The 16183-nt window shown below is 49.1% G+C and overlaps 1 protein-coding gene across 2 annotated transcripts in view; it reads left to right on the forward strand.

Moving 5' to 3' along the window:
* SCNN1B (sodium channel epithelial 1 subunit beta) overlaps positions 1–16183 on the forward strand; it is a 58728-nt gene that overhangs the window by 25633 nt on the left and 16912 nt on the right. The window contains exons 2-4 of one of the 2 annotated variants that reach the window (XM_046668338.1): positions 9051–9369; positions 11675–11951; positions 14096–14286. In XM_046668338.1, the coding sequence (XP_046524294.1) occupies positions 9059–9369; positions 11675–11951; positions 14096–14286 (779 nt within the window). In that variant the 5' untranslated portion in view covers positions 9051–9058. Of the gene's footprint in view, positions 1–9050; positions 9400–11674; positions 11952–14095; positions 14287–16183 lie in introns of those variants that run through there. The other variant, XM_046668339.1, reaches the window with a different exon arrangement.

The raw sequence follows: 16183 nt of genomic DNA on the forward strand, positions 1-16183 counted from the left end.
ATTCTGGGCAGTCAGGTTGCTCCCCGTTTGAGGGTATGACGGTGTTGCAATCCCCATGGTTACTGTACACACACACAGGGGCGTACAAGCACCCGCGCATTTAAGCACGCATGCGCACGCGCACCACAAGTGGAACCGACGGGTCATGGCTGTCCCATTGTAAATGTAACAGAAACCGCCAGATTACTGTCCTAGGGGCTGCACCAACTTAAACCCCGCCGCCATGGAGAGGTGTGCTTTTCCCCAAAGCTTGGCCGATGACTGGATATTACAAAGCCTTTTGATCTTCGTGAATCTAATGGCTGCCGTATAGATTCTTTGTAACTTAACTCGAATCAGCATAAATTTTAAAATTGCTCTTTTTAATACTTTTTTCTGTCTCCTGCAGGCATGTAGGCTACACAAAGGCAGGGATTTCTTTCTTTCCTGTTTATTTACTGATAGACCCTCTGCACCTAGAACAACGCTGAGCACACAGTCGGTGTTTAATATTTGCTGACTGAATAAATGAATAGGTTAGACATTGATATGGTCCAAAATACCAAAGATGCAAAAGGAGTAGCTCATTTTTAAAAGTCTCTTTCCTGTCTGTCCCCCAGCCACCTAGTCCTCTTTCTTGAGGGCCACGGCTATGCACACACGGTAAATATCGCAAGGCCGCTTCTGCTGCCTTTATTTTACACAAGTGCGCGCAGGCCTGCCCTGTCTTTTCTTCACTTGTGCGTTGGCAACGTTCTCCGTCTCTGATCGGCTCAGATAAGACCACTGCGGGTCGCCCCTCCTGGAGGACCATGGAGGGCGCGACTTTTCTTACGACCTCCATTAATCGCGCTGAGTTTGGCTTTAGGGCGGGACCCCGGGATGTCGGTGAGCCGCAGCCTTGGGCGAACGAGGCGCATATGCCCACGCGCAGAAGGCGGGCGGCCCCACCATTGCGGCCCCACCATTGCCACGCTGCGGACTTACCCGACACCCGCCAGAGCTGGGGCAAGAGTCTCGGTGTCCCATGGAGCGTATTGATGAGAGGTGGCTGGAAGCCTGGCGACCTGGTTTTTATTTCCAGATCTGCCTCTGGCTCTCTGTGACCATGAGTAAGTCCCTCTGTGCTCGAGTTACCTTCTCTGTGAAATGGGCATAATTATGCCTACTCCAACATACTTAAAAGGATGGTGTGCAGATGCATGAGAAGATGCTTAGAAGAGATTGTACGCTTCAGCTGGGGAGAAAACGGTTATCAGAGAATTTCCTAAAGGGTGGTAAGCAAGATGATTTTAAGTGGTACACAGATAATCCTTTTTTTAAATAGGGAAATTATTTTAATGTGTATTAGGCAGAATGGCTTAGCACATCAAACTTATTTCACAGGCATAGTGTTGCTTTGTATTCATAATATTGCTTAGGACAACACTCAATTTTTTTTAAGCAAAAAAAGTGAGTTGAGGCAATGTTATTTATCAAGTAAATAATGACACAAGTGCTAACATGGATTTAGCAAAAGTTGTGAAGGTGGTATGCAAATGATTGATGTTTGGGAAACATTAAATTAGCAGATATTTTGGGGAAAAATAAAAAAATTATGCGTACTTATATGAAAACCTATTTTAAAGATTTCTTTGTGTTTCATGCAAACATATAGGACACGGTAAATCAGACGTTGACAAGCTTTTTCTGTAAAGGGCCACTTACGTCTCTGTCACATAGACTTCTTTTTTTTATAACCCTCTAAAAATATAAAAACCATTCTTAGCGCGAATGTATAGAAAAACAGGCTTTGGGCTGGATCTTGAGTTGAAATTTGCAGACCTTTGCATTGAATTAAGGAGTTTACTGAACATAATAGCTGCTAGAGCCCCAAATACAGGTGAAACAACTGAATGGGACCCATTTATGAATGGGACTTTTATTTATTAATAACATTATTGTTTTACTCACTGCTCCCTTTTTTAGTATCATTATGAACCTATGGATTTTTTTACGCATTTAATATGTTTCAATTAATTGCGTGTTGCTTTTTTTAAAGATGCTCACATTGTCCCCTCTGTGCCAGTGAGAACCCCTTCAAGGAGTCCTTTTGACCTCTCATACCTGCCTTTGCTTTCTGGGATGAATAGACACCCCAGGTTCGTTTTGTACATTTCCTGCACCAAAACTGGTATCAACCATGTTTCTAAGAAGCTTTGGTTCCTTTTAGTCAAGAGTGGTATTTAGAGACCAAGATCCTGGTGCCTGGAAAGCAGATAATATTTGCATTTGTAAATAGAAACGATGTCCAGGGTATGTCCTGGCCCCTGGAGAATTCTGACCACTCCCCTAAAAAGCCCTCCTTCACCATGTCTAGCCCGGTGCAGCGAGCCCCATCTGTGGCCCGGGCCATGGTGAGGTGCTTGAGAACAAAGAGTCAGTCATGATCTGGAGTTGCCCTAGCAGAGACGGACACATGAAAGATTTTTCAATAACCAGAGTCAAATCCATTTTCAGGTTAACCTTCAATTAACTATAAAAATCCAGCTATCCAGAACGCTTATTCCCTGATAACTTTGGATAATTGAGGTTTTGCTGCAAAAATAAGTACAAGGGATTTTAATGAAAGCGTCTGACCTATAATTTACAAGGCTCACAAAGTCTGATGTCCACGTAAGCCAAAGCAGGAATAAAAAAATGAGTAAAGCGGGCTAAGCAAATAGAGAATGGGGTAAACCGGGCTGAACTGCGTGCGGAGCACATGCTGCATCTTAGGAGGGCAGCTGCCCTTCAGTTCTAGCAGGATGTTCCATGCGTGGACAATTGGCAGATCTTTCTGATTTTTCAAAAGATGGAGAAAATCTGGATTTTTAAAAATATGAAATAATTTAATAATTGTGAAATAATTTAGTAATTTAATTTTCATGATTTGGAAACGGCAATAGATTTGTGTGTTCTGTTAAAACTTTATTTAGATATAATTTATGTACAATAAAATATCTCCATTTTAAATGTAGCATTTGATAAGTTTTTATCATATATTTATCTCAAATTAATCATCATCCCACTCAAGATATAGAAGTTTTCCTCACCCCCAGAAAGTTCCCCTATGTACCTTTCTAGTTAATTCTCTATTCACTCCAGGTCCAGGGAATCTCTGATCTACTTTCTGTCACTGTAGATTAGTCTGTCTTTTCTAGGGCTTCATATAAATGGAATCATATAGCACGTACCCTTTTGTGTCTAGCTTCTTTTATTCAGCATAAGTTTTTTTTTATCTATCTGTGTTGTTGTATGTATCAGTAGTTGGTTCCTTTTTATTGCTGAACAGTATTCCATTGTATGGATATACCACAGTTTATTTATTTATTCACTTGTTGGTGGACATTTGGATTGTTTCCAATTTGGAGTTATTAATGAATAAGGCTGTTGTGAATATATATATACAAGTCTTTGTGTGAACATATGTTTTCAGTTCTCTTGGATAAATAAAAGTGGAATCGGTAGGTCATAAGATAAATGTCCGTTTCACTTTATGAGAAACTGCCAAACTGTTTTCCAAAACGACTGCACCATTTTGCATTCCAACCAGCCGTGTAGGAGAGTTCTGATTGCTCCACAGCGTCACTAACACTAGGTGCTGTCAGTTCTTCTGGTGGGTGGGAAATAGTATTTCCTTGTGGTTTGGATTTGCATTTCCCCAATGACTAATGATGGAAGCATCTTTTCACGTGCTTATGGGTCATTCATATATCTTCTTTTATGAAGCGTCTTTTCAAATCTTTTGCCCATTTTTTGTTGGGTTGTTTGTCTTATTATTGAGTTGTAAGAACTCTTTATATATTCTACATACAAATTCTATGTCAGACATATTATGACACATATCTTCTCCCAGTGGCTTGCTCTTTCGTTTTCTTAACAGTGTGTTTTGAGGAGCAGGAGATTTTAGTTTTAATAAAGTACAATTTATGTTTTTTTTATTAGCCATGATTTTAGTGTCCTATCTAAAAGATCTTTGCCTAACCCAAGGTTGCATAGACATTCTCCTGTACTTTCTTCTGGGTGTTTTACAGTTTTAGCTCTCATGTTTACATCTCTGATCCATTGCAGCTCATTTTTGTGTATAATGTGGGGTAGGAGTTGAGATTCCCATTTTTTACTATGGACGTCCATTAGTTCCAGCATCTTTAATTGAAAAGACTATCCTTCCTGCCTTAAATTACCTTAGCACCTTTCGAGGTCTATTTGTGGACTCTCGGTGCTACTCCATTGATCAATACGTATCACACTGTTCTGATTACTGTACCTGATAGTAAGTCTTGATAACAGATAGTATCTTCAATTTTGTTCTTCTTTTTCAAAAGTGGGTTTTTTTTTTTCCATTTTAGGTCTTTTGCTTTTCAGAATCAGTTTGTTGATTTCTGCCAAAAGTCTGCTGGAATTTTGAGTAGGACTGAATTAACTCTAAAGGTCAATTTGGGGTTAATTGACATCTTAACAATACTGAGTCTTCTGACCTATGACCATGGTATATCTCCATTTATTTAGGTTTTCTTTTAGTAGTATTTTTTTCAAAAACACTAAGCGTGCCAAGACAGATAAATGGAGAGAGAACAGTCTCAGTGTTCAGACAAGTGGGTATCCACGTGCAAAAGAATGATGCTGAACCCCTACCTCACACCACACGCAAAAACTAACTCAAACTGAATCAAAGACCTAACTATAAGAGCTAAAATTATAAAACTCTTAGAATAAATCACAGGAATAAATCTATATGACCTTGGATTAGGCAGTGGGTTCTTAGATATGACACCAAAGCACCAGCAACAAAAGAAATATAGACAAATTGGGCATCATCAAAATTAAAAAATTTTGTGCTTTGAAGGACACCATCAAGAAAGTGAAAAGATAACCCACAAACTAGGAGAACATTTTTGCAAATCCTATATCTGATAAGGGACTTATATATAGAAATATACATATAAATAACACAACTTAATAATAAAAAGACAATCCAATTAAAATATGAGCAAAGGATCTGAATGGGTAGTTCTCCTAAGAAGATATAGTGGCAATATAATGAATATATTGGCCAAGAAGTACATGAAAAGATGGTCAACATCGTTAGCTATCAGGAAAATGCAAATCAAACCAGAATAAGATACCACTTCACATCCACTAGAATGGCTATGATAATATTTTTTAGTCAATAATAACAAGGATTAGGAGGATGTAGAGAAATTAGAATGTTCACACACTGTGGTTGGAATTGTAAAATAGTGCAGCCACTTTGGAAAGCAGTCTGGGATTCCTTCAAAAGGTTAAACATAGAATTACCATATGATCCAGTGGGTATATCCACTCCTAGGTATATACCCAAGAGAAATGAAAACGTATGTCCACACAAACACTTGTACGTGATTGCTCAAAGCAGTATTGCTCAAAATAGCCAGAAAGTGAAAACAATCCGAATGTCCATCAACTGACGAATGGATACATAAAATGTGACGCATCCATAAGATGGAATATTATTTGCCGATAAGAGATGAAGTTATAATCCATGCTACAACATGGACGAACCTTGAAAACATTATGCTAAATGAAAGAAGCCAGTCACGAAAGACCACATAATGTCTGATTCCATTTATACGAAACATCCAGAATAGGCCAATCTATAGAGACAGAAAATAGATTAGTGGTTGCCTGGGATTGGGGGCGGGTGGAGGAAGGGGGGAATGAGGATGGAAGGCTAACGGGTCCAGGGTTTCTTTTGGGGGAGATGAAAAAATTTTAAAATTTATTGTGACGATGGTTGAACAACTCTGAATATACTAAAATCTGCTGAATTCTATACATTAAATGGATGAGTTATATGGTATGTGAATTACATCTCATCAAGCTGTTATTTTTAAAAGGGAACTTTAAAAAAAAATACTGTGCAAACAACAACAAAAAATTTTGCAAAACCAGTACAGCTCCTGGGTCGTCCATTTGCACCCTCTCATTCAGGAGATTCAGAAGAATTGGCCACATGAATAGCGTTTATGTGTCTTTTGTCAAAATATTAAGTAGAGACCCACACTGGGTTCCTAATTTTCCTTCTGCCAGGAGACTGAGTCAAAGTCTCAGGGAAAATTCGTCTCTGAAAGTGGGTGGATGTTTTCCCTCGTAAGACAACAGCAGCCACGGTATGCAACATGCATTGTTTTTGCATTTGCTGCCGAGAACCTTTACCGTGAGGTCGAGGTCAACTTGTAGATAGCAATCTGTGACTCCTGAAGCATGACGGTGTGCACACTTTCTGCGTCCATATGTGGACCCAATCGCCACTTGGCTTGTTTGGGTTGGTTTAAGCTACAGACTGACTTAGGCTTTTCTATGCAAGCTGTGTATACACTCCAAACACAGACCATTTGTCACCTTGGGGGTAAAAATCTGACGAGAATGACATAAAGTTGTTTGGAGCATTTAATTGATTTTTACTGGGCGAATGGCCCAAGGGACCAAACTAGTTAGGAGATAAGCCAATTCTCAACAGGCTTCTCTGTTATTTGCCTACCATTGTCACAGTTTTTGCTGCACGTAATACAATGGTTTACTGAAGATTTTTCTTTAAGTGCATTTCCCTTTTATTTCCACTTAAGTGTATTTATGAACTTAAAGCAAAGGCCAGTATCTCTTGCTGTAAACAGAAGATCTCTCTTAAAAATAAGCCCAGTGGAAACAGAATGTTGTTTATTCTAAGTGGCTCCTGTTGCTTGACACGGCTCTGAATCTGAGGCCTCATTGTTCAGCTGGGAGCTTAGCAGGACCCAGGGAGATGTTAACGACCTGTTTGTACCAAACTGAGACTTTCTCCTTGACTGAATCAGAACGATCGGGTGGGAATGGAAAGGGGCAGACCTCAAGAGGCCCTTTGTCTCTTTCTTTCACAACTGTTTACTGGAGCCTTATGTGCTGTTCACCTATGAGGCCTTGGGGTACCGCACGATACAAGACAGACAAAGCCCCGGTTCTTCCCAAGTCTATAGTCATGGATAATGATGTATAAGAAGGAAGTAACATATGCACCCCTCACAGTGCCTGGATGGGGGTAAACATCTAGTACCTTGATGTAGCTCTCGTAGTTGTCATTATCATAATTACTATTATTTTATTACCCCAGAGCAGGAAACGGGCCCTCTGGGGAAAGGTGGGGCTGGATGAGTCTGTGAATGTCTGTCTTACAGCCCTGATGGCCAGGGCCAGCACACGGAGCTGGATTTCCATCAGACAGCAGAGGCGCTGGAGGTAGAGGGGAAAGCCTCCAATGCTTCGGCCGGGAAGGCGAGGGATGTTACTGTGTGAGAAGGTCAGGTCAGGAGTGAACGTGGTCGGACACGTTTAAGATCTCTGTTTGGGTATGAAGGTCTGCAATTACTCATTTGGCTGTTCAGCGGAGTTCCAGGCATTTGTGGTGCCAAATACCACCAGCTTAGTATTCTTCGCTAAAAGGAGTCTCTTCTTCAGTTATTCCAGCATAAAGTAACAGAATTGAGTCCCGGTGGTCCTAACTGGGGTTGTGTGAGCACCTCCCCAGACTAGGAGTGGAGATCAATCTGGCAACTCACAGAGACTGGGGGAGGAGCAGTTCGCCTGAGGAAACATCGGAGCCAGGGGAGAGGATGCTGGCCAAGCAGGCCCTGCACTGCCTGCCACAGTGCCCCCAGAACGACAGAGGCTCCGAGAGGAAGGCCAGGGTCTTTCCAGCCAGGGTGTCAGGACAGCTACATGAAAGAGGTGACCTTCGACAGGGCTGGGGTGCTCTTGCACTGTATCCGGGGACAAGCCAGGAGAAGCAGGTATTTCCTGAGAAGGCATCCTGTGCCGGGCTCTGTGGCAAGCATCTTGGTTCATCTCCACAGGAACCCTGTCTGCTCATACAGACAGGAAACAGAGTCTCGGAAAGGCTAGCCATTCCTGCACGACCACAGCCAGCAGCCGAGGCTCCTGGACCCCCTCACCCCATTCCAATCCGTGTCCACAGAGCAGCTAGAGTGTTCTTTTCCAGTCGCAGATTCGACAGCCTCCCACCTCCACGCCTCCAAATGTGCCAATCCTCTAGGATTGAAACCCAAATCCTTATCCTGGCCACAAGGCGCTGCATGGCCTGGCCCTGCTCACCTCCCCAGGCTGCCTTCCCCTCACAGCCTTTGTCCCTGCACCTGAGTGCCCCCCTTCACCTAGTTAACGCTGCTGCCCTTTGACTCTCTGCCTTTCTGGGGACTCTCAGGCTTCTGGCCCTCCCCTCTGTCATAACAATGGCTGTCACTTGGATGCCTGGCATTAATCCACACGCTACATCTTTTCCTTCAGTCTTCCCAGCAACCCTGTGGGGTGGAGGCTGTTATTATCCCCCTTTTACAGATGAGGAAACTGAGGCACAGAGAAAATGATTGGCTCAAAGTCACACATCTAGAAAGTGGTGGAGCCAAGATTCAAAGCCAGACATTCTGGCTCCAGCATCCTTTCTTCCCCGCCACCCTTTACTGCCTCTGGGATCTCAGGGCCCAGGCTCCCATCCTGCCCAGCACATTCTGGAAGTATGTGATTTTGATGGGTTGTTTGATTAACATCTGTCTCACCCGCTAACAGCTTGTCATGATGGCAGCTAACAGATTGAGCACTTAGTCTGTGCTAGGTACTATCTTCAGCATTTTTACACATCACCTCATTTCACCCTCTCAGCAATCCTATAAATTAGGTACAGTTGTCCCCATTTTACAGGTGGCATACCTAAGGAGTTAAGAGCTTAAGTAACTCGTCCACTAGGCTGGAAATTCCTAAAGGGCAGAAACCTTGTCCATTTTGCTCATCATTGAGTCAGAGGGACTAATTCAGTGCCTGGCATACAGTAGGGACTCAATAAATGCTTTCTGGTTGGTTGGATGGATAGATGACAGTTGGCAGGAAGGAAGGGAGGGAGGGAGGGCTGGGGTGTGCAGCCTGGTGTGTCTGTCTCGCGTGCCCACGCTCCGGTCACAACTGGGACATCCTCGGATGCGAGGCTGATGTTGTGTCTGACGTGGCTTTCCCGTGTCCCGCTGCAGGTGCCACAATGCACGTGAAGAAGTACCTGCTGAAGGGCCTGCACCGGCTGCAGAAGGGCCCCGGCTACACCTACAAGGAGCTGCTGGTGTGGTACTGCGACAACACCAACACCCACGGCCCCAAGCGCATCATCTGCGAGGGGCCCAAGAAGAAGGCCATGTGGTTCCTGCTCACCCTGCTCTTCGCCGCCCTCGTCTGCTGGCAGTGGGGCATCTTCATCAGGACCTACCTGAGCTGGGAGGTCAGCGTCTCCCTCTCCGTCGGCTTCAAGACCATGGACTTCCCCGCCGTCACCATCTGCAACGCCAGCCCCTTCCAGTAGGTGGTCCCCGGAGCACCGGCAGGCTGGTGCGCGGCTTTTCTGCTCGTCTTTCTCCTGTCCTTCCAGCTTTCCTTTCCTTTCTTTCTTTCCCTCCCTTCTTCCCTCCTTCCTCTCCTTCTCTCCTTTCTCTTTCTCCTTCTCTCTCTTTCCCTCTTTGTTTCCACCCCTTTGCAGCCAGTAAGATTCAAAATTCATAAACTTCCTAGGCTTAAAGAAAGCAGTAAAATATCGGGTAGGCCCTTCAGGCATGCTGGTGCCTATTTATTGATTCATTTTTTGAGCACCTACTATGTGCCAGGCCCTGGGACTACGTCAGTGAAGAAAACAAAGTCCCTGCCCTCTTCACAGCCTGCCAGAGAAAACAGACATTAATCTTCCCCCCCATCGATATTGAATTAATTATAATTGTGATGATAAAAAAATATATAGCTACCACGCCTTGAGTGCTTATGAGATGCCAGGCAGTATGTTGGGTGTTCTTTGGGTAAGTTGTGTAATTCTGATCCACACAACCACCCTGATGTGGCCCCAATTTACAGATCAGGAAACAGAGATTCAGAGAGGTGAGGGAACTTACCCAGAGACACACAGTGGACAACTGTGAGATTTGAACCCAGGCCTGACCTGACTCCAGAGCTGCCACTGTTTAACCCCTTGATGGCAAGTCCTATGACAGGGACGCACAAGGGGACCCAACCTAGTCAACATTGAAGAGAGGCAGGGGGTCAGTCAGAGAAAATGCCCCAAGGAATGAGTAGAAGGTAGCCAAGCAGAGTGAAGAGGACCCAAACTGGAGGATACAGGGCATGCAAAGGCCCTGGGGTGAGACAGAGCTTGGTGTGTCCAAGGAATTGAAAGAAAAGCCAGCATGGCTAGTCACAGAGAACATTCTTACCCAAAGAAGGTCCTGGAAGTGAACTCATACTTCCCAATTACATTTCCAGTTATCAGAAATTCCCTCCTTTCTAATAATATGGCTCCTGCTTGAGTGAGTCCTTGGTGCTACCCAAGAGGATCCTTAATAATTATAATAACAACGCTGTGTCCACGCTCTGTACCAAGTGCTCTATGAGCTTCTCCTCATTGAATCCCCCCAGCCCTCTAGGGTACATATTTTAATCCCCCCCACTCTGTAGATGAGAGAACAGAGCCTCAGAGAGGTTAACTTGCCCTAGGTCACACAGATATTGAGTGTCATGTTGGGATTTGAACCCAGAGCCCCTGCAATGACCCAACGAGCTCCACAGCACTGTGGCCCTTGAGGCTGTAATAGGACCCCCTCTGCGGCCCCCACCCTTCCCAATTTCCTCTTCCTGTGTGCACAGAGGTGGCTGGTTTAATGGTTGGGGAGAGGCGATTTCTGTGGCCAATGTCACCTTTGTGCCAGGACCTGGGCCTGCGTCCAGGGTCTAGTGCTCTTGCTGTAGGACATCCACCAGCCAGTGCTGACACACACCACCCTGGAGACCACATTCTGGGGCAAGGTCTGGGGTACACTGGGTCTGGAATGACCGGGGTGCAGGGCCTGGGGCCCCCACACAGTGCCTGGTGGGGACACTCCGCGGTATGGACACATTTCCGCCAGACTGCCTGGTCGTCGTGTCCAGCACGGGAGCCTGCAGGAGCTGAGAGCAGATCCTGGAGCCCGGCCCTGCAGTCGCAGCCATCTTCTCCCTTCTGAAACATGCTCCTGTCTCCAGAATCACTGCTGGAGGATGAGGACCTCGGGGTCGCAGACCTGCCCTCCTCCTTGCACTTCCTATCCCCTCCCGGGAGCGGGGATCAGAACCCCTGTGCACAAACAGCGCGCCCTCTGGAACTCGCCAAACCCGCTTCCAACCCTGGCTCTCCCCTCATCAGCGGGCGAGCTTGGGACATCAAGCAACTCCCAGAACATCAGTTTCTTTATCTGTATGTGGGGATGACCATACAATTGCGGCAAAGATTAAATAAGACACAGACAGCACCTAGCACCTGGCACATGCTAAGTGATCAATATCCGTAGCTCCTATGATTCTTCCTCACTAGAATGTGAGTTTCATAAGGAAAGAGACCCAGTCGGTCCTGTTTGCTACTGTGTCTGCTGTGCCTTGCAGGGAGCCTGGCGCATAGTAGGTACTCACTGAATACTTAGCGAGTGGGTGGGTAGATTGACACATGGATGCACTGGTGGGTGGATAGAGGGGCAGGTGCTTGGGCAGGGCATTCTTCTCACACGTGGAGTAGGAGGGGACCCCAGACTGTCATTGCTCAGCCTCACAGCTAGCCTTTGCCCCCCGACCCGCCCTCTCCCCCACCCAGGTATTCCAAAGTCAGGCATTGGCTGAAGGACCTGGATGAACTGATGGACGCAGTTCTGGAGAGGATCCTGGCTCCTGAGCCAAGCCATGCCAACGCCACCGAGGCCCTGAACTTCACCATCTGGAACCACACGCCCCTGGTGCTTATCGATGAGCAGAATCCTCACAAGCCAGTGGTCCTTGACCTCTTTGGGGACAATCACAACAGCTCAGCAAGCAGCAGCCCAGCACCAGGAAGGACCTGTGATGCCCAGGGGTGCAAAGTGGCCATGAAACTAGTAAGTGGCCCTGGGCACACGTCAAGCAGTGGGGTCTATCCAGTGAGGCTGATGGGAGTTTCTTTCCTTTGACGATCTGGGTCTAACTGGGAAAAGGCAGGCTGGAAGCCAGGGCCTATTTTGTATGTTTGCTGAGCTTTTTGAAACATAGAAACAGCTGGTATGTTAGTCAAGATGCTTTTGGATGCAAGTGACCCAGTTCAAACTAAGCAAAACAGGGAATTCATTGGCTCACATACTAAGAAGTCTTGGCACATTGGGTTCAGGTATGGCTGGATCCAGGTGTTCAAATGCTGTCATCGAGACTTGATCTCTCTCCATGTTGGCTCAGTTTTTGTCTCAGTTGACTTCACTCTCTGGCAGGCCTTCCCCATGCAGAGGGCGCTGACAATGCCAGAAGTACACCCCACCAACTCAGCACTCTCCCCAGAAACAGAGTCCCTGTTTCCCAGCAGCCCCAGCAAAAGTCCTGGGGCTGACTCATCAGGTCACATGCTCACCCCTAAATCTATCCCTGTGGGGTGGAGGATGGGCTCTCATGATGGACCAGTCCAGGTCATTCCTGGAGCTGGGGGTGATGTCAGCCTCTGTCAGACCACGTGGACTGAGCAAGAGGCAAAGGGTGGTTCCCTGAAGGAGGAATTAAGTCTTATTATCAGAAGACATAGACATAAACGTTGGGCAGTGAAAACCCACAGCTGTGCAGGACAGATGCGTAGCGTAACTGCCCTGCACTGGGATGCTGGGAGCCTGCAGCCCGCAGGTGGGAAGATGGTCCCTGTCAGGCCTGGATCCCCTGGGGAGCTGCATGACTCTGCCGGTCCCTGCACCCCACTCTCGGGGAATCCGAGTGGACAGTTCTGGACCCGGGGCCCAGGAATCTGTATTGTTCATGGGCTTTCTAGTGACTTTGATGATCCCCTTGGATGGGGATCCATCAGGCTGGGGCCTCCCGTCATTTTGCTACACAAACCAGAAAATAGCATGAGGCTCCAGAGCCCGACGTCTTTTTGGTGCAGTGACCCAGCTTCCCGTGTCCATGTCCTCATCTGTAAAGCAGGCTTGTCCCTGGTGCTGCCCCGACTCTCAGGGTCAGGCCCTGTGTGTGCGTGTGCATGCATGCATGTGTGAACACATAGTGCGGGCGCTCGTGCATGCGTGTGTGGGCATGTAGTGCATGTGTGTGCATGCAGTGGGGGGCTGCTGCTGCCACACCTTCCTTAACCCCTCTGCCTCCCCGGGCCTCAGCCTCGCGGTGATGGGGTGGGGTTGCAGTGAGAAGTGGGCGGGTTAGTAAAGCCCTGGGACAGAGCCCCAGAGAGTGAGTGTTATTGTCGTCTCCCTTGGGGGTGACAAGGAGGCCTGAGAACAGTGCTCTGGCCGCCCCGAGGGCTGTCTCAGAAGGTCAGGGCTCCTGGCCCCCAGAAGGGAGGCCCACTCTGAGGCTGACAGAGGCAGAGTGGCCCAGGCAGGAACCCAGGGCCGAGTCTGTGCTGTGTCTGGGGACCTGGGCTTCTGGGGGAGGGGGAGGTTGGTTGGCTGCAGCAAAGAGGGGGGGCCCTGCCACCCTGCCTCGGGGGCACAGGCGGACAAGGCCCGGGTCCTCCCCCCGCGGAGTGGGGGGCAGAGCACAGAGACTTGATTCCCTCGTGGTCCACATGGCCTCCAGGGGGCCTGTCCCTATACATGCCCACGTGAGCACTCGTGAGGTGCCACTGTGGAATGCAGGTGTGTGGGCTTGGGGGGCATGTGGATGCGTGTGTGCGTAGTTGTGACCATGCCGTCATGTGGCTGTGATGTCAGAAAGCGGGCGTCCATCTCTGTACCTATGTGTGTGTACGTGTGTGCACGTGTGTGAGTGCATGTGTGTGTATGTTCCCTTATGTGTAAGGCTGTATTTGGGGTTGGCTGGTGGCTCTGTGGGTCCTTGTGACTGTGCGGCCATGTGTGAGGACGCGGTCCCTGAGCGTGTGTAAGCAAGAGTGTACATGGGGGTGCCACTGGCCCAGCAGCTGGTGGCCCCAGCCCCTAGGTGCAGCCAGAGGCAGGGTGCTGGCAGAGCACTCGCACCCGTACCCTGGTGCGGTGGCTGGGGCCCTGCCAGCCTCGCCGGCACCCACAGGAGCCCCTCTTGGCCTCCACAGTGCAGCCTCAACGGGACCGTGTGCACCTTCCGGAACTTCACCAGCGCCACCCAGGCCGTGATGGAGTGGTATGTCCTGCAGGCCACCAACATCTTCTCTCAGGTGCCGCGGCAGGAGCTGGTGGCGATGAGCTACCCTGGCGAGCAGCTGATCCTGGCCTGCCTGTTCGGGGCGGAGCCCTGCAGTCACAGGTGAGAGCCACCCGGGGCTCCTGGGGCAGAGCCTGAGCAAGGGGTGCTTTGAAGGCCCTGGGACATGCTGACGGCGTGGCTTTAGGAAGAGTCTGTAAGGAAAGCAGGATCGGGAAGGAGGGAGGGCGAAGCGAGGATGGGCTCACAGGAGACGTCTGGGCCCGGCCTGATTCACAGGGGCTCTGGAGCACCAGCGAGGGGCCAGCCTTTGTACGTGTCCCCGTCACCCATCATTGGCTGTGTGCCACCCCCAAGAGGATGGCGCGGGTCTCCTGACTCCCCAAGCAAGGGGGCTGGCGAAGGGGCAGCCGGGAGCTCTTAGCCTCTGACACTCCGAAGCCGGGGACCTGGGCGGACAGCCCAGCACCAACTGCCCTCAGTTTTCTCATCCCTAAAATGGGCAAAACTGTGCACACGTCCTAGAATTACCATGGAGAGTAAGTGGGCTCCGTCAGCATGTAGAGCAGGGCCCTGGAGGTGTTCGCTGCATGTCCTTTCCCAGACGACCCCAATGTCGAGAGGACGGCAGAATGAGGGTGACACTGACCCTGGACGCCTGGGTCCTCTGACGGCTGGGCTGCAGACCCACACCTTCCTCGCCTCCCCTGCTCCTGACAGCTCCCCTGGGCCTGCGAGCCAAGCTTTGCCCGGTCCTCCTGGCCTGGGGCTTCAGGGTCTCCCACGCCAGGCCTCTGGAGAGGGGGCTGTTGGCTGAGTCTGCCCGTTCTGGATGAGTGACAGACTCCAGTTTCACCCTCCAGGGACAGGCCTCGGTGCATCTCTCTCAGCTCCTGAACCTTCAGGAAGCTCTATTGAGAGGCTGCTGACAGCTCTGGATCCTCGGGCCCCCAGTGTGCGTAGGCGCACTCGGGCAGGCATTTTTTGGGTGGTGTCAAGGCTCCCTGAGCGGGCGGAGCTGCACACCTGGCCCCCTGGTGTGAATCCGGGAAGGCAAGCCCCACAGGTGGAAGAAGGACAAGATGGCCCCCCTCCGAGGGGACATGTCCTGCCTTATGGGCTGCCTCGGGGCCGGCTGATTCAGGCTAGGTCCAGCCCCTCTCTTGGCCGGGGGACTTGGTTCAGGGCACCCTTACCCAAACACGCCTGGCAGCCCTGCCAGGATGCTGGGGGGTGCCCAGGGGACTAGTGTCGTCGTGCCCCCAATTCATTTCTCCCCTCTCAGCTAAAAGAGAGACTACTGTGCCTTCCATGATCGGGCCCATCAGCTCAGCGAGGATGCACACACCCCAGAGGGCAAGCGGGCCGGCAAAGGGGGATTTGCTGCCATGTCCCTGGTGCCTGAAGTGGGCGCTTGTCTCACCCAGCCAACCCCAGTGTTTGAAGGCATGTGCTCTGCACAGCACACAGTCCCTGAACTGAGCCACCACTCATGGGCTGTGCCGGCTCTGGAGGCCACCGGGCTGGGCCGGACCGACCTGGTCCCCCCAAAGCAGGTCCCACGTGGGTCACATGGACTGGGGGTGGGGGTGGGTGATCCCTCAAAGAGAAGCCCAGGAGCTGTGAGCAGAAAAAGAGGAAATAGGTGGTTGATGGGCAGGCAGAACACCCAGTGTTGGCCACACAGCTTCTGTGGCCGGGAGCAGTCTGGTGAAGCGGTCCAGGCTGCACTGGTGGTGAGACCATCAGGCTCAAATCATCGCTCCGCCTTATACACTGCGTGACCTGAAGCAAGTTTAGCCCTGAGGGCTGCAGCCTGCCTGCTCCCTGAAAGCGGGTGACCGCCACACCCTGCCTCAGGGTTATTGCGAATATTAAAGGAGTGAATATGCATGAGAGGCGGACGATAGTGCTGGGCTCCATAACTAGTAGTTATTGTTATCATCAAACCCACATTTGACAAGGAACTCATTATTTAATAATAATGCTAACATTTATT

The sequence above is a fragment of the Equus quagga genome, chromosome 7, assembly GCF_021613505.1.
Source record: "Equus quagga isolate Etosha38 chromosome 7, UCLA_HA_Equagga_1.0, whole genome shotgun sequence".
Classification (NCBI taxonomy): domain Eukaryota; kingdom Metazoa; phylum Chordata; class Mammalia; order Perissodactyla; family Equidae; genus Equus; species Equus quagga.